This window comes from Pygocentrus nattereri, chromosome 12, assembly GCF_015220715.1.
Source record: "Pygocentrus nattereri isolate fPygNat1 chromosome 12, fPygNat1.pri, whole genome shotgun sequence".
NCBI lineage: Eukaryota > Metazoa > Chordata > Actinopteri > Characiformes > Serrasalmidae > Pygocentrus > Pygocentrus nattereri.
The window spans coordinates 7,039,903-7,061,303 of NC_051222.1; the positions used below are offsets into that span (position 1 = coordinate 7,039,903).

A 21,401-nucleotide genomic window follows, 5' to 3' on the forward strand; every position below is an offset into this window, starting at 1 on the left:
GACAGCTAGACTAAGTACTAGATTTCTGTTAAAACAACTAGAGCAAACACACACACACGTATAATATCCTGTGAGAAACTGTCAAGCCTAAAGTTTAGGTAAATAGTAAATATTGTATTTAACCCCAGAATTATGTTCTACACTTCTTTGTAATAAGACTGAACAAGCTCTCCATGCCTATGACCCTCCAGAATTAATCACAGATTTGAGTCTTATATTTTAGCCTGTCTTTTTTCCTTCCTTTCAATCCTGTAACTTTTCCCACCATTTTCCATACTAGAAGATTCCTCAATATTCTTCATTTAAAGCAGTGTTTAAAACCGTCAATATGCAGTTTCCCAGCTGTGATCACAAAGCAGATTATTGACCCAACAGTACTCACCAGACCATTCTCACACTGCCACATCCGTTAAGGCGGAAGCATAAATAGTAGCGTTAAACAGCTTCTGGTCCTGCTGTAAAAACAGCTGATACTGCCCAAAATCACTGCTGCATTCCTTAGTGCACTAAATATTCCACTTGATCCAAGTTTAGCAATGTTTAACTTCAGCTGAATAGCTCTGCTCATCATGTGTCACTTTTAATGAGGTAACTGATCAAAAAAAGAACTGGAGACGAACGTGGGCTGTTAAGTAGGACAGACAGGGAAATCTGTACAGGGATGTCTGATGTGTTGTTGAACAAAGATCCACTATTTGAGAATCACAGATAATGACTTTTTTTGTTTTTCCATTTCTGATTTTTCAGGAATGCTTTACATTAAGGGTTGTAAACAATATTTGTCTGAATAAGTCATTAACTACTATTTATTTATTATAAAGTGTTTATTAAGCATTCATATCCTCCATTAACTTCTGCTTATTACACTACTAATGGACGGAAAAGTAACTTTACTCATCTAGAGAATATAACTAACTTATGAGTTAGTCAAGTTAACTATGTTAATTAATGTACCGATTAAGCTGATGCACATTACTGTAAATCACAGTAGAAACTTAACTGGACTAGTTAGGCCTAAAACACAGGGCGCTTCTTCAAAGATGTATGTAGACAGTTCTGGTGATAACCAGCAGAGCTATATTAACATATTGGCAGTATCTATCATACTGTTATCTTACATTTTAGGACATAGTTTAGCTTAAAGAAAAAAATGTTCTTGAATTGTGTTTGGTTTATTGTGTAGAATCATTTAGAAAAAACAGTAATTGTTCATGTCAACACATTTTTCCACTTAAGGGGACAAAAAAACAAGTTGTGAGAAATTAAGATGTCAGTAACTAGCCAAGTCTTAATCATGAGCTTGTAGTATATATTAATAAAAATGATCATTTCACTGGGGACACAAACTAGTAATTGATTAGTAACAATAATTCAATAGATTAATTTACAGATAATTAATGGGACTAACTCATAAGTACTAGTAAGTTCATATGTTAATTATTTCTATGAGTAAAAAAAGTAAAAAATGCTGTAAAAATCAGCAATTAGTGCTCAGTTAATAAACAAATCTATGAACTAATAACAAACTAAACCATCACTGACAGTTATTAATTGATGGGTACTAATTAATGAATTAATCTATACTAACCATATGTGCAAAGTAGTCAATTATAATACTAAAATAATTATAATTAATTACTAAGTGCTACAGTAAAGCAATATATAAATATTTAATTACTTATTAATATTTAATAGTTTTAGCAAATAATTATCCTTTAATGTTGAATTCTTGTAAAGAACGCATTCCTTTTCTACCAGCCAACTTGGCAACAGTACATTTCTTATTATAATTAGATTTTAAGTTGAATAATTTACTAGAAGATTCGCTGAACTGCAACAATCAAAGGATGTTTCTTGTATATTTACAAGCATCAAATGGTAGCATTTAAGCTAGAATTGCTATGGCATTAACCATAGAGCAGGAAAATGAATGTAAACTACTTACAAAGTGAAGGCTTCTAAATTAACGCTTTCATAAAATGAACTATGGTTCTAAATTTTCACTTTTAATTGATTAAGATTTTGGCAGGGCTGCAATTTGTTCGCTTAGCTACTGTTCTCTATATTTGCTCCACCCTTCACATTAACTACATGGTTTTAAAAAATTATGCGTCAACTGTTTGAATCACATTTAGTGGTCACAATTGGTCATACATTTGGAGAATATAGTTCAGTGTAAAATCACACAGCAGTGGGGACAGAGTTTAAAAACTCCAGCAGCACTGCTGCGTCTGACCCACTCATGCCAACATAACACTAACACACCACATCAGTGTCACTGCAGTGCTGAGAATAACCACCCAAATAATACCTGCTCTGTGGTGGTCCTGCTGGGATCATGACCAGTGATGAACACGGTAAAAGGGGGCTAACAAAGTGTCCAGAGAAATAGCAGAACTACAGAGTGCATAAGTAAAGCTGATAAAATGGACTATGAATGTCAAAATGAGGTGGTTTTAATGTCATGTCTTATTGGTTTAAGCTCAGAGGAAACATTAAAAGTGCTCTCTGCAGCTACCCCAGATGTTCTTTAAATAGAAAAAAAAAATGAGGAGATACAAACTGATTTTCTGATGAGACCCACTACAAAAGCTGTTAGTTTTTTAAAGAAAGAATAACAGAGAAAATACTCTGAACTGTGGAGGTGATGTCCTCTGCTGCAGCATAAGTTTTTAACAATTAGTTATATTAGCCTATCTAAAGCAAGAAAAATGGATTCTGGGATCAGGAGAAGTCAGTCCACAATGTAACAATGTTCTGTGTTCATTGACATTAGCTACCTAATTAGCTTTGTTAATATCTGCTTGTGTCATTTTATTTTTAAAATCATTTACAATTTAAAACTACATTTTAGCCTACGTAACATACATACATGGTTTGGGAATGAAGCTTTGTAGGGAGCACTGAAGGCAGTGGCTGTATTCCATCTGGCTTATGCCACAAGCGTTAAATAATGGTTTGAGTATTCCGAGTGTACTGTTCACTGTGCTTTCACAGCCTAACTTTTTCCATGTAGGAATCAATTCATGGAGGGCTCACCTGAGGATCTCAAGTACACAGTTTGAACTCCTCAATCCAGCAGTGACCATCTTCCCCTCTGAATCCTGCAGGCCAGTGTTACTGAGGTCAAGTTCTTTCAGGAGTGACTTTGTTGATTTCAGAGCAGAGCAGAGAGTTTCACAGGAATGTTTTTTGAGTTTACAGTCAGCTAGTCTACAAGACAAACAGTTAACAGTGTTACAGTTACAACAGAGAATGTGGAATTGAAGCTCCCATGAATCATAAATAATGAGATTCATGTGTAAAACTGTACTTTTGTATAGTAGGGGTATTTACAGTCTCAGAAAGTATAAATAATGGGCTCAATCTGAATATTTGTTCTGTGTTCTAGTTTCCAAAACTACTTGCACATATTTTTCCACTTTTTGCCTCTTTTTCACTTTTTTAGAGAGAAAGGGAGAAGGAGAAAGAGTGGACACACCATATTAACCTTTTTACTTCATAGATCATATTTGCAAACTACTGTGTTGTGGTAAAGTGGATGACACAGTACCCATGGCCAGACTCTGCCCTCCTGTCTCAACCATGCTCTGTCTCAGTTCCGTTCTAGCTCCACGTTCTAGCTGTTTTTCATTTCTGCATATACATTAATTCCCACTGCTGAGCTGGACTTAGCATTACTGAGTATGTAGAAAATAGAACCCACTAAAATATAGTGAGCATTCACCACTCTGAGTTGTCCTGTAAAGGCTGAAATAATCATTTAAAGAGGTACTGGGGCAGTTTTGCGTGAGTTTTCAGACCATATCACGTGGCTCATACTAAAAGTCTGACTCCATGTTTAGGTCTCAGATGCAAAATCAGCATTACACTGATGACGATATGATGACAATAGTGGATAATTTACTCACAACGTCAGAAGACACGTCCTTCACCAAGTTTTGACAGAGTTCTTTCTGACTACACTTTCAAATTCATCTGCTTGTGGGGATCCGAAGCACCACTGACGTTACAAAATGATCTTCCACATGTTGTGTGCAATTACAGCTTGTTATAGCTATATAAATCTTTAAGGTTTTGGTAGGATTTCAGGCACTATGGAGATATGTGCATCTGTTACAGGTCAGAGTAACTGAGGTGAAATACAGGTGGTGGTGCATCTAAACTGAATATCCCTAAAATACTCACTGAAACAGGTGCCTTGTTCCTTGTATAAACAATTTGTTAGCCATTTTATCCCATTGTTAAAAGGAAATATTAGGTAACTCGACCTTCTCAGCCTTCAAAATTTAAATATTAAAATACATTAATTCAGATGTAGCACTTACATAGCCTTTCTGCAGTTGCTCACAGCTGGGATCAATCTCAAATGACCACTCCAGGATGTGTTGTAATTCTTCAGGTTCAGCTCATCAAACACCTCCTCAGCAGTCACAAGCATGTAGGCTAGTGCTGAACACTCTTCAGGAGAGAGTGTCTTTTCCAAGCCTTTATTGGATTTTAGATATTCCTCAATGTGTCTGGATAAAGACTGGTCATTCATTTCAGTGAGACAGAGGAACAGGTTGATGGACTTCTCTGAAGAAAGATTCTCTTGTGGTATTAGGTCTTTAATGTACTGAACTGTTTTGTTGATGCTCTCTGAACTGCTCACTGTTTGAGTCAGAAGGTGTTTTAAGAGCTGTTGATTGGACTCCATTGAAATTCCCAGCAGAAAGCGGAGAAATAGATCGAAGTTTCCATTTTCACTGTCTACATTTTTTTGTAAAGCCCCTCTTAGCAGATCTTCCAATAAAATGCTGTCAGACTGCTTTGTGTTCTGTATCTTAAAAACTCGCAGTTCCTCCATGTTCTGGCTCACATAGCAGTAAAACACATAGAGAGCAGCCAGGAACTCCTGAAAGCTCAGATGAACAAAGCAGTAGACCTTCTTCTGATAAAGCAAAGATTCTTCTCTAAAGATCTCAGTACAAATGCCAGAGTACACTGAGGCTTCAGTGACATCAATGCCGCACTCTCTCACTTCTTCTTCATAGAACATCACATTGCCCTTCATCAGCTGTTTGAAAGCCAGTTCAGCCAGTTTCAGAAGCAACTTTCTGTTGGATCCCGAAAGATAATTTGGATTCATTTTAGAATTTTCCTCATACTTCTCATTCCTCATGATGGTCTGAATGTTCAGGAAGTGTGAATACATTGCAGTCAGAGTTTTAGGGATTTCTGTAATACCCTGTTTCATTATGTGCTGAAGCACAGTGGCTGAAATCCAACAGAAGACTGGAATGTGGCACATGATGTGGAGGCTCCTTGTTTGCTTAATGTGTGAGATGATGAAGTTGGCTTGGTCTTGGTCACTGATTCTCTTTCTGAAGTACTCCTCCTTCTGTGGGTCATTGAATCCCTGAATTTCTGTCACACGGTTGATGTACTGACGAGGGATCTGATTGGCTGCTGCCGGTCGAGAGGTTATCCAGATGCGAGCAGATGGAAGCAGCTCTCCTTTGATGAGGTTCACCATTATCACATCCAATGATGATACCTTGGTTATGTCTGACAGGTTCTCACACTGTAAGAAGTTCAGTGGAATTCTGTTTTCATCCAGGCCATCAAATATAAACACTATTTTATACTCATCATATTTCTTTGTGTCCAGGTCTCTGAGCTCAGGATGGAAGTCACACAGAAGTCTATGAAGACTGTACTGGTGATCTTCAATCAGGTTCAGCTCTCGGAATGGAAGCACAAACATCAAATCTACATCCTGATTGGCTTTTCCTTCAGCCCAGTCCAGAATGAACTTCTGCACAGAGACTGTTTTTCCAATGCCAGCAATGCCTTTAGTCAGTACAGCCCTGAGTTTCTGCACTTGTGAACCTTTATTTTCAGTCATCACAGTTCTGATTCTGTCTTTTAGTTTAAATATATCTAAACAGTTAATTGGTGTATCCTGCAAGTGTTGGTCCCAGAGTTTTTTTTCAATCTGTAAAACTTCGTGCTCTTCATTCACTCCTTCACTCTCTCCCTCTATGATGTAGAGCTGAGTATAAATCCTGTTCAGGAGGGTTTTATTCTCTTGTGTTTTGAGTCCCTCAAATAAGCTCTCATATCTGTTCTTCATGCTGTTTTTGTGTGTCTGCACAACTCTATGCAGGATATCATCTGCTGGTTGGTATGAATCCTGCTGCAGATCTCCACTCACCTCCACCGTTGTGTTTGTCTGCAGTTCTGCTTTTGTGATGTGCTGCCTAATAGAGTTCAAACACAGGATCACAACATCAATAACAAAAATGCCATAATAAACTGTTCACAATGGCACAGAATGATTAATCTACTTGACAAATGTAATATTTTCAAAGTCATTTTTAATTGCATTATATTTAATTTAGTAGATCTTAATTGAATTCTCAGGGTTCCTAAAAGAAATTTACTGTCTCGCTTGATAACAAAAGGTCTTAAATGCTGAAGATTGAAATGGTATGCATTCAGGTACTGCTGGTTCATCTGGAAAAGCTGCTTCATAGCATGTCATGTGATAAAGAAAGTTTTCATGTGTTTTCATGTGAGAAGCTGCAGTGGGACAGTTCCAAGTCATGCAGAACAGGGGATCTAGCCACTGTGTAAATCTGTCAGTTCAATTCTGTCAAATGTTATGTTAATGCATGACTTTGTGCTATATTCATTAGGTATTGTGTCTATTAGAATTTTCCCAGAAATATAGAATACAGCATTAACAAATAAATATTAACATTATATTTTATAAATGTAGAAATTTATATTACTATATCGCTAATTGGTGGGTAACACCAATTTCCTGAAAGCCAAAAACTGCCCGTGACCAAAAGAAACTTATACCAAGTGTAAAGCATTTGGGTGAAAGTAATATGGTTTGAGACCTAATGGGTCATTATGGTTTTACTTTTCTGCCTAAAGGCTGTTCAGCTTGGAGTCACAGAGTCAAGCAAAAATTCTACATAAAACCAGCAAGAAACTGAGGAGAATGTGAGCCCATTAGTCCTTTATAGATGTGAATGATCCAGAAACTCAAACAAATTCACAAAGGAATGGCTAATGCAAAACTAATTTGGGGCTATGAAACAGCCAAGTCAAAGCCCGGATCTTCAAACAGAAATGGTGTGGGGGAACTTAAAGTGGGCGTTAAATGCAAAAAACAACAAAAACAACCTTCAGTTTATAAAGCTCTATAAGAAAAAAGTGGGCAAATGTTTTGCAAGACAAAGGCAGACGATGATACAACTACAGGAAAACTATAAAGGAACTGACATCAGCTATAGCAAGTAGGCTGCTTCATTTTTTCAGCAGCAGTCAGTTGTATGAAAAATTTTGTTGAATAAATTCCTGCAAAGTGTAATTTTCCATGATTTTCTGTTAAATTGTATCAGTTTTACCTTTCAGCAATCACATAGAATAACTTTAACACTACTCATAAAAGACAACTGCTCAAATGAAGATCAATTACCTAAACATGCAAATATGTGGAAAACCACACACATTTCCATGAACACTTTTCCACTGTACAAATGGGAATCAAATCACTCTCATCCACACAGAAAAAAGAGAGAGGAGGAAAAGAAAGTGGAAAAGTAATAAAGGGTTTAGGTGAATGCGTATGTGGCTACATGTTAGATATATTCTCTGTGTTCTTAATGTTTCACTCATTTTGGGTGCGATGCAGTGATCATCACACTAAATAACATTATAAATAACAACAACAACAGCTAAATGTGGTAGGGGATTAACAATTTTAGGTTCCTTATTTTTTAATTACAATTCCATTTCCAAAAAAAGATTCAGAGAAATCTGTAGACACACTTCAGAAAACCGCTGTCTGTGAAAACAGTTTGTTGTTGCATGTGTGTAAAAAGTGATTTCAGAGCCACTCGGTTCTCCCTGATGGAAACGGTTTGCCTTCAGTGTTTTGTGCTTATGATCATTTTAATAGACGTCAACGTCACTAATTAATGACATTCTATTAAAAGACTGGTTTACCAAGACAGACACTGGAGTATTTTCACCTAAAATGAGTTCATGAAAACATGAGTCTTGTTACAAAAACGATAACAGGACATCAGAGCCAGAATTACTCTTTTAGTACTTTTACTTTATACTTAAGTACATTTGAAGGTAAATACTTTTGTTCTTTTACTCAAGTGGAGGTCTAAAGGGAGGAGCTTCTACTTTTACTGGAGTAATATTTTACCGTTGGTAGCTGGAGTGGAAGAGATGAAAGAGGAAAAGGAAAACAATATTTAGATGAATGTATATCTACATATACTTTATGATAAAGGAGTCTGAGTCATTATGTTTCACTCACCTTTGTTCAGAGGGCACAGGTCCCCTGCTGAATTGAGGTGGAATTCTAATAGACATGTCACTCTTCATAGACACACAGCTGGACACAGGTGAAGCAGCTCTCTGTGTTTCAGTCCTGCTAACATTCAACAAAAAAAACTTTATATTCTACATTTACCACTTTTGTTGTGTGTTTCTCGTTGTACCATTTTAACATGACCATTTGTGGTTGTTTAACTTTATCTTGTGGTAATATTCTTTGACCTTCCTGATGATTTGGCTTTGTTACTTTAATATTCTGCAGTGAAATCACTTCATTTGTGTATGTTCATAATGCTCTACGCTTTATGGACTATTTATCTGAAATAATCATGTCTTATAGTCATGAATATTCTATGATTTCAGATTGCTTTCAAAATCTACAGACTCCAGGTGTAATAGTGACAGGAAAATAGCACAGTCCCATTTTGATGTTTAATGAATTCATATGAACCTAGTTGTTCCACCATCACACACTGTTGTGCTGAAAAGAGCTAAAAGCTGAAGACACAATTAGATATCATATACAGTTTTATTAACATGTGATTCCTGGACATCAGGAACAACTCATTCCTGTGTTATGATAACACTATAAAACCATGAGACATGGCTTGTTTCAGTTTTTTGTGATTATATTATTTTCCAGGAGAACCTTACAGAATCACAATCCAACAGGGAGAGTCTGGAATTTGCAGACAAGTAAGCCCAAATTGTTGAAGTTTTGTTTTCAATTATTAAGAAATGAAAATTAGACTTTCATAACTCTGCATTGACTTACTTGCTAAGGAGGATATTTGGGGCTCCAACACATGATGAGACCACGGCAACTAAAGAAAACTCAAATGTGGAATACAGGGGGACACGCATAGCTGTGTTCTCCACAGCAAGCAACATAATCCCTGCACAGAGAAGTGCACTAACAGCAGAACATGTGGATCAGTTGTTGTTCCACCAAAAGAACCCTCAGAAAAAAATTACTCTTATTATACATCTGTGCATTAAACAAATATATTACATAAGCATTGAGAATCCCTACAACAATGAATCCTGACTGGTAGTGACCATTTTTCATGTCACTGTTAGTGAGGGACAACAGACAGAAAGAAATCATAATTATAAAGTTATATATAAATATTTAAAGTTATTGTCAGAGATAGATTATTCAAGATTACATGGACTGAACTAGCTTTTATTTCTTTTTAATAATTGTCATTGTGCTGGTTGTGCGTAAACTCCTGTAGAAACAGATCAGCAAAGTGTGACACACTTTTAATCTCCATGCACATAAAAATCTAATGAAACCCCTAAAACCCAGTTTGAAGGACAGAGCTAAAGTCTGGTTCTTAATCGTCAGCTTCCTGTTCGAATTTTCTAGTTTCTCACTAGATAGTGCAGTAGCTACATTGTGGCAATTGAGCCTGCACCATTTAAGGTGGAATGGCAAAATTCAATTAAATAGTTGGTGAGTAAAAGCCTTACTTACAGTGCTTACTCAGCATTAACAATCATTGTAAATAAATGAATAAAGTACTACATCAAGTGAAGAGCCCTGAACAGGCCATTAAATAAAACATCTATACAAGACCAAGGGAAAAACAATCACACCAACATGTTCTACCTACATCACCAACCACACGGCCCTATCTATATATAAACCTCAGGCTATCATGAGTATGGACCGCTGCATTCTCTTCATATAATCCTCTCACACTTTCTGAGCGCAGTATTCTTCAGATAGTATCATTTTGGAAAGTACCTGTCTTAAACTGACACTCTATATTGGTACTGAATGCAGCTGGGCAGCATCATCGGCGTGTCCGGCTGAACGCAACAGGGCATCTGTGACGGTCAGACAGATTCGCAGACGCTCACAAATAAGATGTGGTGATTTTAATGATCCACTCAGTCCAAAGAGTAAAACACAACTCACAGTGAAAGGTCCAGTCCAGTAATCGAAAACATGAAACCATCTGAAAAAAGGGCAACAGTATCCAAGGGGCAAAACACAAATCATACACGGGTAAACTCGTCCAAGGGTCGATACACGAAATACACAAAACAACAGAATCAGGGAACGCTCAGTGATTGTCTAAACAATACTTTCGCAAAGTTCTCAACCTGATTCCCTGCTTAAATATTAGTAGAGGACGAGCATCAGGTGAAAGGAGTTCAATAATCAGGTGACTGAGAGCGCTGATAGGTGCATGGGGAAACCACGTGATCAGTCTGTGAATCCTGGGGGTTGGAGTTTTCTAAGACCGAGTCCCCTAGCACGTGATCGATCACGTGGTCTGCCCTAGCACTCTGGGAGATGAAGTCCAGCTCCTCCGCTGAATGCGTGACAGCATCTATGTATATCTGTGATTCCTGGATGGTAGGAAGTGGATCAAACCTTCGTTAGGCTTTTGAAGGGGGGACGCAATGAATGAATTGTTTAGTGTCTATAATTAGCACAAGTTCCTTCAATGAATAATGCTTTCTCAGAGTTCTCCTCCTTTACTGTTAACTTATGATCTATTGTGTGTATACAGAAATTCTTCTATGTTTCTCTTTTTGGTTCCTGCATTTTTCAGATAACACTACTTAGCTGTTTATGGAATAACTGATTACAGTTATTAATAATCATTGTTATTCATTCAATGATGTTCCATTTATCTAGCAGTGTTATTGAATTTAATATTATTTATCCATACATACAAATATGTATGAGAGTGATAACCTGCCCATAGACTGTCGTATTCAATCTACCATTGTCACGCTTCCTGGTTCTTATGGACTCTTTCTGGACTCTTGTTCTTTTATGGACTCCACTTCTCAGAATCCTTCCGTCTGTCATGTGACTCCATCAGCCAATTACAAACCACCCAGCAGATCTCAGTCACATGAATATTGATTACCATCACCTGTTTCCATGTATATAAGCCTGTCTGTGTACACTAAGTCTCTGTGAAGTGTTGTCCTGATCTGTCAGCGCATACCGAGCCGTTCTTTCTTTGACTGCTGTCTCGTTTATGACCTTGATTTGTGCTCTCGTTGCAGATTCTTGGAATTGTCCTTTTGGCTATTTCTACTTGTGTGATGGCTTTTTGGTTATGACACTTGCTTGTTTATCTGACTCTGTCATTGTCTTGGTTTATGTATTGTGGTGGGTTAATCTGGTAGGTGACCTGATCTGGTGTTAACCCTGTTACTTCAGTTCACTCTCATTTTAATAAACCTTACAGTTTATCTTTTACCTGCAAGTGTCTAATTTATCAACCCAGCATTACAGCCACTGTATAAGCCTTAGGGGCAAGACCGCATGGTACTTTCATAAGCCCAATGAGAAAATAAGCTGTACATAAGCAAAGTATGAAGAGGTAGAGGGATTAAAATCAGTCGGAAATTCTGAAATATCACCCCATATGTCTCCTGGTTTAATACCCAAATAAACAAAATAATCTCTGGTACATGATGATAATGTTGCTATTATGCTACTATTACCAACATATATTCATCATATACAAAACAATCCATAAAGTTTGCTAAATTATTAAGTGGGATTAATGTAGAGTGGGATTAATGTAAAGTTTCAGAAATACATTTTACATTCTTCATTCTCAGAACAACTGATTACTGGTTCTAGAGACGCACCATGCATTCGAGGTTTCTCCTCCAGTGCTGACATCCTTAAGCTCCATTATGGGCCGGTACCTCTTCCCAGAGACAGAGCTGGGTGCTGGAGATGCTGCTCTCTTTATCCTGAGAACATCCATGATGAAAATAAAGTTTTGAGAGAACACATCAGCACTTAATATGAACAAAAATGAGGAGAAACAAATGTCCCTGCCGTTAAGTGAAGCTAAATGAACACTAAAATGGTAAAATTTCAAATTTACTCACTTTTTATGAGCGGTTCCTCCAATGCCAGAGTCATGAGGTTCCATAATGGAAGGGTCACTCTTAATTCACACAATAAGAAACTTGCTCTCTGCTCCCTGTGAACAGTTCATCCATAAATAAAATGAGTATGATGCTAAAATTTACTGCAGGCTAGTGAGTTTATTGTCAGTAAAATATGGTATGAAAGTAATGGCAGTATTATATAATGTAGTCTTTTTGGCATTGTTAGATTGCTTTAAAAAATTATATATATATATATATATATATATATATATATATATATATATATATATATATATATATATATATATATATATATACACACACACACACACACACACACTATATACACAGTAAATAAAATCTCTTCACCTGTGAAGATACCTGTTAACACATCAGCACATAACAGCTTTTCTGGCTCAAAAATTTAGTTGAACGTTGCTTAACAACCATATTTCTCAAGTCATTTGTCTCATGCATGTGTCTTGTTTACTTGTGCTCTCTGAGCATCCATTCAGTAAATATCACTGTCATTCAGGCTGTCAGTATTAGTGACTTTCAGTGATTCTTCTGGCTTGGTTGAACCAGCAGGCTGTGAAACCCTGCTGCTGAGTGATACAGCTAGCCGATAGAGCCACATTGCAGGCAGTGCTATTGTATAGTGGGTCGATAAGCTAAGGGCTAAATTGAGGCTAAAGCTAACTTATGCTGAGAGTCTGGCGGTTCCTTCTGCTCTCTCAATAACATAAACTCAGACTTTAAGTGATCATACAGCGGCAGAGGAGTGATTACTGAAAGAATCAGCTCAGTTAGCGTGTTATTAACACCAAAAGCTGCCATTACAGATTCTGCCATGACCATTTTTACTGCTGCTTGTTGTGCCACATGGTCAAAGTGTTAAGTTCTGTCTACTGGCATGCATGCACGCGTCAGAAACTGCTCTGTGGTATCGGTCACAGGTATCAGTATCCCCATCAACAATACCACTACTGTATTTAAGTGCCAACATCAGCACCAATACAGTATCGGTATCTGGGCAACACTAGAAACAGCATCGCCAGCGTTGATGCTTTGCTGTACAAAGTATGTCTGTGCACATCCCTTCCTCCATGGCAGCTGTTTCCGCTCTTCCATAAAGCCCGACCGGCTCCTCTACCACAGCTCATGCACCACTTCCAAAATTGGGCAAACCTCCTCAGCACCTTCCACTTCTTCCACCATGCGCTGCATCATCAATGTCAACGAGGGTGGTGCTCATATGTGCTTCCCATGACCCTTGAGGATTCATTTATTGTCACGGTCACTGCATGTTCAGCTCTGCATGGTGCCTTCGACCTGAAAGCACACCTTGCCCTTGTGGATCTATCCACTGGCTCTGATGCTTGTTCAGCTCCTTTGACGTGTGCAGCTCCCCCCACAGGAAATAAAAGCCACAATGCCAGGGAGCCCAAACAGTACACCTCAGCTCTGCTACTGCCTTTAACAAAAAGCTTCACTCGTCAGTTCACCAGACCCAGCGTTTCCTTGAGCATGGTAATCCAAATCAAGCACATGCATCCTGTATAAGTGTGAACCAAAACTATGCACTCGACACAGCATTGACTGGCATGGTGTCCCCTTTTCGTGCTCCACCAGCACACCACCTGCTATGCTAGCTTGGGGGCCATTCTGCACATTGCCAGCACCTGCAGCTCCTCTGCCTCAAAGTATTGTGTTACTTGTCTGAGTGTATTTGCGCAGAGTTCCACCCTATCTGCCTGGTTGGAGGCAGCTTTAAGGCTGGCTGGTTTGGCAAGCTACACATGGCTCCACTGCTGGTCCAGACCCATTGTGTTCTTCGCCGTCTTCCCCACCCAAGAGGGGTCAGGCACTTCCTCTGGACTTTGTTTTCTTCACTGTCCGCTATTTATGCAGCTCCATCCAGGCTGTCTTCTTCATCATCCGCCTTTGATTTTGTTTTTGCACCACTTCATTTTTTCCTCAATTCCAACTTTTTAAAAATGTGTTACTGGCATGAAATTAAAAGTTGGCTATTTTTTTTAAAACACAATACAGTTTACGAATTTCAACATTTTTTATGTTTTTGAACTATTTTCAATGAAATATAGGGTTTAAGTGATTTGTACATCATTGCATTTTGTTATTATTCACATTTTGCCCAATGTCACAATATTTTTTAAGAAACGGGGCAGTACATTTTAGAGGTAAGTAGCTTCGATCAAACTTTATAATAAAACAAGAATTTTGTGTGACATAATGAATCATGCTCATCATGACCAGGCACGTGAACTAGCAAGGTAAGAAATGTTATACTAGATGAGTGAGGTTACTGGTAACTAGTGCAGCTGAATGAGAATGTAGGGTATTAATGTTAATAAGCTTTACTCTAAAATAGTGGCACACACAGACTTTGGCAAAGGTGGGGCTGTTTCAGAAGGGCATTCTGTGGAGGCTCTTTTGGATAAGTTCATATTATGATTTTTCAGAATGTGGAAATACCTTCAGAGATGCTTTATTATTATTATATTATTATTATAAGTTTCTGATATACCATATGCAGATTTAATTATACAAATGTAATGTATATTCAAGTTCTTGAAAGAACCAACAATAGACCTCACAGTAATAAATGTCCTATTAAATAAATACAATTACGATGTAACATTTTAAAACTTTATTCAGTTGATTATTCTATGTTGATATTTGGCTCTTCAGTATTATTGCTACTATTATTATTATTATTGTTATTATTATTATTATTATTATTGATATTGTTGTTGTTGGTGTCCAGCAAAAGAAAACTGTGCATCTTTTCCCATTGTTATTTGCAGCTAGCTTGTCAGCTTGTTAAAGGGGCTGTCACCTTGACTGTAAATATCAAAACTCTACAGATGTGTGACTTAATGATCAGTAACCATAGTAAAAAAAAATCAAAATGGAGCTAAAAACTCCAATAAATGACAAAGACAGAATAAATATGTAACACTGACATAAATGATATAGAATTCACAAGCAAAGAGAAACAAAAGAAATCTTTTTAAAGTTGTCTTGATATTTACCAATCTTACAGTCTTTAATACTGATTGTGATAGTAATATCAATAGTAAAAGGCAAAGGCCACTAAGAAAAGATAATGAAAAAATGTGCACTTGCGTCCAGTATTCATCCATCAATATCACGGTACTGACAATGCACTCTGTCCTGATCTATATATGAAGTAGCATATTACATCATGTAACTTGCATCAAGTAAAAACATGCAGAACGTAAAAGTCTAAATAAAAGACAGAACAAAATGATAGTTAACAAAAAATGAGGTAGAGAAAATACAGAATTTTCCTCTGGCCTGAAAAGTTGAGTGAAATACAGTCCACTGATTTATTACTACATATTAGATCATAAATACTAACAGTTTACACCAACAACTGGTACTCATCCCTCAACAATCTTCATATGACTGATCATATGTGACTCTTCATGAACTAAATAACCCCTTTTGGGATTTTATAAGATAATCTGAGTTTCTTATAATTGCCAGGGAAGCTGTGTTTAGTCATGAAGTTATTAGTTATTCATCATCATCATCATCGTTAACTGCTTAATCCAGATAATCCCAGATGACCCTGTCCCCTGCAACTTCTTCCAGCTCATTCAGAGAATGCCTTATGGCTCAGCTCCCTCTTCACCACTACAGTCCGGTACAGTGATCACATTACTGCTGCCACCTGTCCCAGCCTGTGGCCAATCTCATGATCCCTCTTCCCATCACTCGTGAACAAGACCCCGAGATACTTAAACTCCTCCACCTGGGGCAAGTCCTTTCCTCTTACCTGGACTCAGATTTGGAGGTGCTGATCCACATACCATCCGCTTCACACTCAGATGAAAACAGCTCCAGTGAGCGCTGGAACCATCCATGTGATTCAGCCAACAGAACAACATCATCTGCAAGTAGCAGAGACACCACCTTTAGGCCTCTGGCCTAAGGCCCTCCTGACCTTGGCTACGCCTTGACACCCTGTCCATGAATATCACGAACAGGAGAGGAGACAGGGCACAACCCTGCCAGAGCCCAACGCCAACACTGAAAGGGTCCGACTAAATGCTGAGTATACGAACACAGCTCTCACTCTGGGAGTACAAAGATCGAATGGCCCGGAATAGTAGACTCGGTATCCCATACTTCCGGAGGACCTCCCACAAGATATCTCAGGGAACCCAGTCGTAAGCCTTCTCCAAATCCACAAAACACATGTAGACTGGGTTGGCAAACTCCCATGCCCCCTCAACAATCCACGAGAGGGTGAAAATCTGGTCCATTTTTCCACAGCCGGGACGGAATCCGCATTGTTCCTCCTCAACCTGAGGTTCAACTATCAGTCGGAGTCTCCTTTCCAGCACCTTGGCATAGACTTTCCCAGGGAGACTGAGCAGTGTGATACCCTGATAGTTGGCATACGCCCTCCAGTCCCCTTTTTTAAAAATGGGGACCACCACCCTGGTCTGCCAGTCCGAGGGTACTGTTCCTGAGGTCCATGCAATATTGCAGAGGAGTGTCAGCCATGACAGTCTCACAGTATCCAGAGCCTTAAACATCTCCACACAAATCTCATCCACCCCCTGTGCCTTGCCACTGAAGAGCTTGCCTACTACCTCAGTGACCTCCAGCAGGGAAATGGTGCTTGGCATGCCAGAGGCCTTCGGCCCTGACTCCTGTGAGTGAGGCATGACACCCAATATCCACACAATATCCTCATTAGTTGTTCAGAAAGATTATAAATTTTGATGATCAGTTTTTTCAGTGCATATTCCTTAAATTCAGATAATAGAGCCAGACACACTAGGTATATCAGGTGTGCATGTAAAACAATGTCACTATCTGTGGTAGTAAGAAGTAGAGATGTCCAAGTGTTAGAAAAAAAAAACAAAAGAATGCTTCCTGACAAATGTAATTTTGTTCTGTGTGTGACTGACCTCAGGTCAGTACTGCTTCTATCATTACTGAAATAAGGAGAAGAAATATTGAGTATTATTATTTATTGCCCCCGCGACCCTGACAGAGAAGCGGCTTAGAAAATGGATGGATAGATGGATTATTTATTGCTGCATATTAAAGAGTTGCTCTTCATTGACACACAGCAGGTTGGACTCTGTATGTCTGTAGTCTGTATGTAATGCAGAGTGAGGAGGAGGATGCATATGCTGAGATAAGCGACTTTTATTAAGGTCAAATCCAGGGTCATGGTCAAGACCAGGTTCAAGTGACCAATACGTAGAGCAGGAGGGACAGACATAATGAAAATAAACAGGTACACAAACAACAGACCCAGAAGAAAAACAACATACATCAAACCTCAAATGACAAACAACATCCCAAACAACAATTCAAACATTAAACAACAAACAACATCCCAAACAACAAAGACCAGCAAAGACAAGGGGCAAACACAGGGTTTAAATACAGTGGTATGCAAAAGTTTGGGTACCCCTGATCATTTTCATGATTTGCCTTTATAAATCATTGGTTGTTTGGATCAGCAATTTCAGTTAAATACATCATATAGCAGACAAACACAGTGATATTTGAGAAGTGAAATGAAGTTTATAGGATTTACAGAAAGTGTGTAATAATTATTTAAACAAAATTAGGCAGGTGCATACGTTTGGGCACCCTTGTCGTTTTATTGATTTGAATACATTTAGCTCTAATTATTGGAACACAAAATTTGTTTTGTAAGCTCAGTGACCCTTGACCTACATACACAGTTGAATCCAATTATGAGAGAGGGTTAAGGCGGCCAACTGCAAGTGTTTTTCCTCTTTGCATCTTCTCTGAAAAGTGGCAACATGGGAGCCTCAAAACAACTCTCAAATGACCTGAAAACAAAGAATGTTCAATATAATGGTTTAGGGGAAGGATACAAAAAGCTATCTCAGAGATTTCAGCTGTCAGTTTCCAGTGTGAGGAACATAGCGAGGAAATGGAAGACCACAGGCACAGTTCTAGTTAAGGCCCGAAGTGGGCCAAGAAAAATCTCAGATTGGCAGAGGCGAAGGATGGTAAGAACAGCCATAGTCAACCCACAGACCAGCTCCAAAGACCTGTCACTGTGGTGTCACTGTGCATCGTTCAACTATCGAGCGTACTTTGCACAAGGAGAGGCTGTATGGGAGAGTAATGCAGAAGAAGCCTTTTCTGCGCACATGCCACAAACAGAGTTGCTTGGGGTATGCTAAAACACATTTGGACAAGCCAGCTTCATTTTGGAATAAGGTGCTGTGGGCTGATGAAACTAAAATTGAGTTATTTGGACATAACAAGGGGCGGTATGCATGGTGGAAAAGAAAACAGCATTCTAAAACAAACACTTGCTACCCACAGGATAATTTGGTGGTGGTTCCATCATGCTGTGGGGCTGTGTGGCCAGTGCAGGTACTGGGAATCTTGTTAAAATTGAGGGTCACATGGATTCCAGTCAATATCAGCAGATTCTTGAGAACAATGTTCAAGAATCAGTGACAAAGTTGAAGTTGCGCCGGGGCTGAATACTTCAACAAGACAACGACCCTAAACACTGCTCAAAATCCTGAAAAAAGTTATTCATGCAGAGGGGCAAGTACAGTGTTCTGGAATGGCCATCTCAGTCCCAAGACCTGAATATTATTGAAAATCTGTGGTGTGATTTAAAGTGTGCTGTCCATGACTCCATCAAACCCGACTGAACTGGAGATGTTCTATAAAGAAAAATGGTCCAAAATACCTTCAACCAGAATCCAGACTCTCATTGGAAGCTATAGGAAGTGTTAAGAGGCTGTTATTTCTGCAAAAGGAGGATCTACTAAATATTGAAGTAATTTTTCTGTTGGGGTGCTCAAACTTATGCACCTGCCTAATTTTGTCTAAATAATTATTGCAGATTTTCTGTAAATCCTATAAACTTCATTTCACTTCTCAAGTATCACTGTGTTTGTCTGCTATAAGATATATTTAACTGAAATTGCAGATCCAAACAACCAATGATTTATAAAGGCAAATCATGAAAATTATCAGGGGTGCCCAAACTTTTGCATACCACTGTACAACAGGGATGATGAGGGACAGGTGGAAACAATCAGGGGCAGAGTCACGAAACAGGGGGTCGGACTAGACAGAAAAACAAATGCACGTGGACGATCAAAAAGTAAAACAGAAAAAGCACATGGAGTAGTGAGAGGAGCCAACTGTGACACTGTAAATGTGATGGGAAGTATACATATAAACATGGATAATATGAAAATATTCTGGGGAATTAGCCCCGAGACACTCAGATCAGTGAAGAGCACTGGAGGCCAATTCAGTGCCGCTTTACAAGAATTACACAGATTCATCAGATGCATGGTGAAAACTGATTCATCGGTGCCACATACAGGCGAAATATCGCCTCTGCAGCAGCATTTAAGGTGGAAAGGAAAGCTCAGAATAAGAACTCTGGAATTTCAGCCAAACCAGTTTTCCCTGGACTCATGAAAGACTCAACGAATGAAAGACTCAAGAACCACTTGAACTCACATGGGAGACAAGACTTTTGCCAACAAGCTGTTTCTAGATGACCATCATACATGACATTCGAGAGATTTTACATTATAGAAAATTACAGCTTTAACATTAACAGTTGTAACAAAGAAGATCAAAGTCCAAGAAAGCAGCAGTGTGTATAAACCTTGGCTCGACCTGATTTACAGTATTTGTTTAATATTCATATGAAAGCATTTACAGGCTCTGTGGTGTCAGCGTCCGCCGTCTGAGTAGACCAGCTAAAACCTTCACTCCACTGAGTTTAACAAAGATCCACACATCGACTAAAAACACGACTTTTCTCTCTTTAAACTCCCAGATCATCTCCAACAACACCAGTTTAGTGATGATCTTAAAGCCTACCGTCTGAAATCCTCTACATCTGATATCTTCTTTGCTCCTCTAAAAGTGTCGGTCTAAAAACATTTTACTGCATTTAATGGTCGTCATCATCACTATTCATGAAAACAACAATGTCATATGTCTGAATTATTATAGGCCAAATAAAACTCAGCTTAACATAAGAGAAAAGGCCAAACTGTGGTCTGTATTGAGGTGTTTAGAGAGAATCAGGCCTTTTACACAATGTAATCATGATCATTTTAAAGTGAAGATCAGTTTGTGTCGGTATGAAACTGAGTTATATTATATTAGGAACATCTACTCTTTCATGTTATGGTGAGATTTTAGATTTTAGCCGTTTCACAAGATTATAGATTAATACTGAAAGCGGACTCATCACCGCCACCTGCAGGCGGCACATCGTCTCTGCAGCGGGTTTTAAGGTGGAGCTGAAAACGGACATTTCGACTAAGAAGAAGTTCAGAACTGCAGCCAAACCGCTGTTTTCCCTGACTGGACTAATAAAAGACTCAGAGACTTGAACTCACAGAAAGCTAAAATACTTCTGTAAAGAGTTTAGAAAGTACAGAAAGCAGCAGTTTGTAAGAATCCGGACTAAAAATATTCACATTAAAGTTTTTACGAGCTGCGCAGTTTCAGCGTCCGCCATCTTAGTAGACCAGCTAAAACCTTCACTCCACCGAGTTTAACAAAGATCCACACATCGACTAAAAACACGGCTTTTCTCTCTTTAAACTCCCAGATCATCTCCAGCACCACCAGTTTAGTAATGATCTTAAAGCCTACCGTCTGAAATCCTCTACATCTGAGATCTTCTCCGCTCCTCTAAAGGCGTCTTCATGTCCAGCTTACTTTCAGTTCGTCTCGCTGAGACTGCGGCTCCTCCTGCGTCTCTGACTGGTGGATATAAACAATCTCCCCTGTGTCTCCTGACTCACCACACAGCGCATGTCGCCCTCTAGTGTAAGAAGTGTGAACTCCCAGAAACGTCACTCACACACGAGACCTTCACCACCTCTTCAAGATACCAAGGCTGACCAGCTCAGCAGGACATTCACTGCAGCTGAAGATGGAAACAGAGCTTCGTCCACTACAGTCTGACCAGGAAGGCCACCTGGAGCTCATCATCACAGCAGCTCAAAGTCCTCATTGGTGGGACAGGTTACCGACCTGCATTCGTCCTGCAGGACCTCCACCTTTAGAGAAGCTGTTTAAACTGAGTTCTTCTGTGACCCTCAGTCATGTGACCTGTT

The 21,401-nt window shown here is 38.8% G+C and overlaps 1 protein-coding gene across 3 annotated transcripts in view; it reads right to left on the bottom strand.

Annotated features, from left to right (window-relative positions):
* The window catches only part of LOC108414980 (NACHT, LRR and PYD domains-containing protein 12-like), a 38,820-nt gene extending 17,774 nt beyond the window's left edge, over positions 1-21,046 (bottom strand). Inside the window, exons 1-6 of one of the 3 annotated variants that reach the window (XM_017687920.2) lie at positions 20,935-21,046; positions 12,232-12,326; positions 11,983-12,090; positions 8,333-8,446; positions 4,329-6,245; positions 3,040-3,213 (exon numbers count right to left, since the gene is read on the bottom strand). In XM_017687920.2, coding sequence (XP_017543409.1) covers positions 3,040-3,213; positions 4,329-6,245; positions 8,333-8,446; positions 11,983-12,090; positions 12,232-12,275 — 2,357 coding nt within the window. In that variant the 5' untranslated portion in view covers positions 12,276-12,326; positions 20,935-21,046. Of the gene's footprint in view, positions 1-3,039; positions 3,214-4,328; positions 6,246-8,332; positions 8,450-9,127; positions 11,954-11,982; positions 12,091-12,231; positions 12,327-20,934 lie in introns of those variants that run through there. The other 2 variants (XM_017687919.2, XM_017687921.2) reach the window with 2 other exon arrangements.
* Positions 21,047-21,401: the final 355 nt, after the last annotated feature.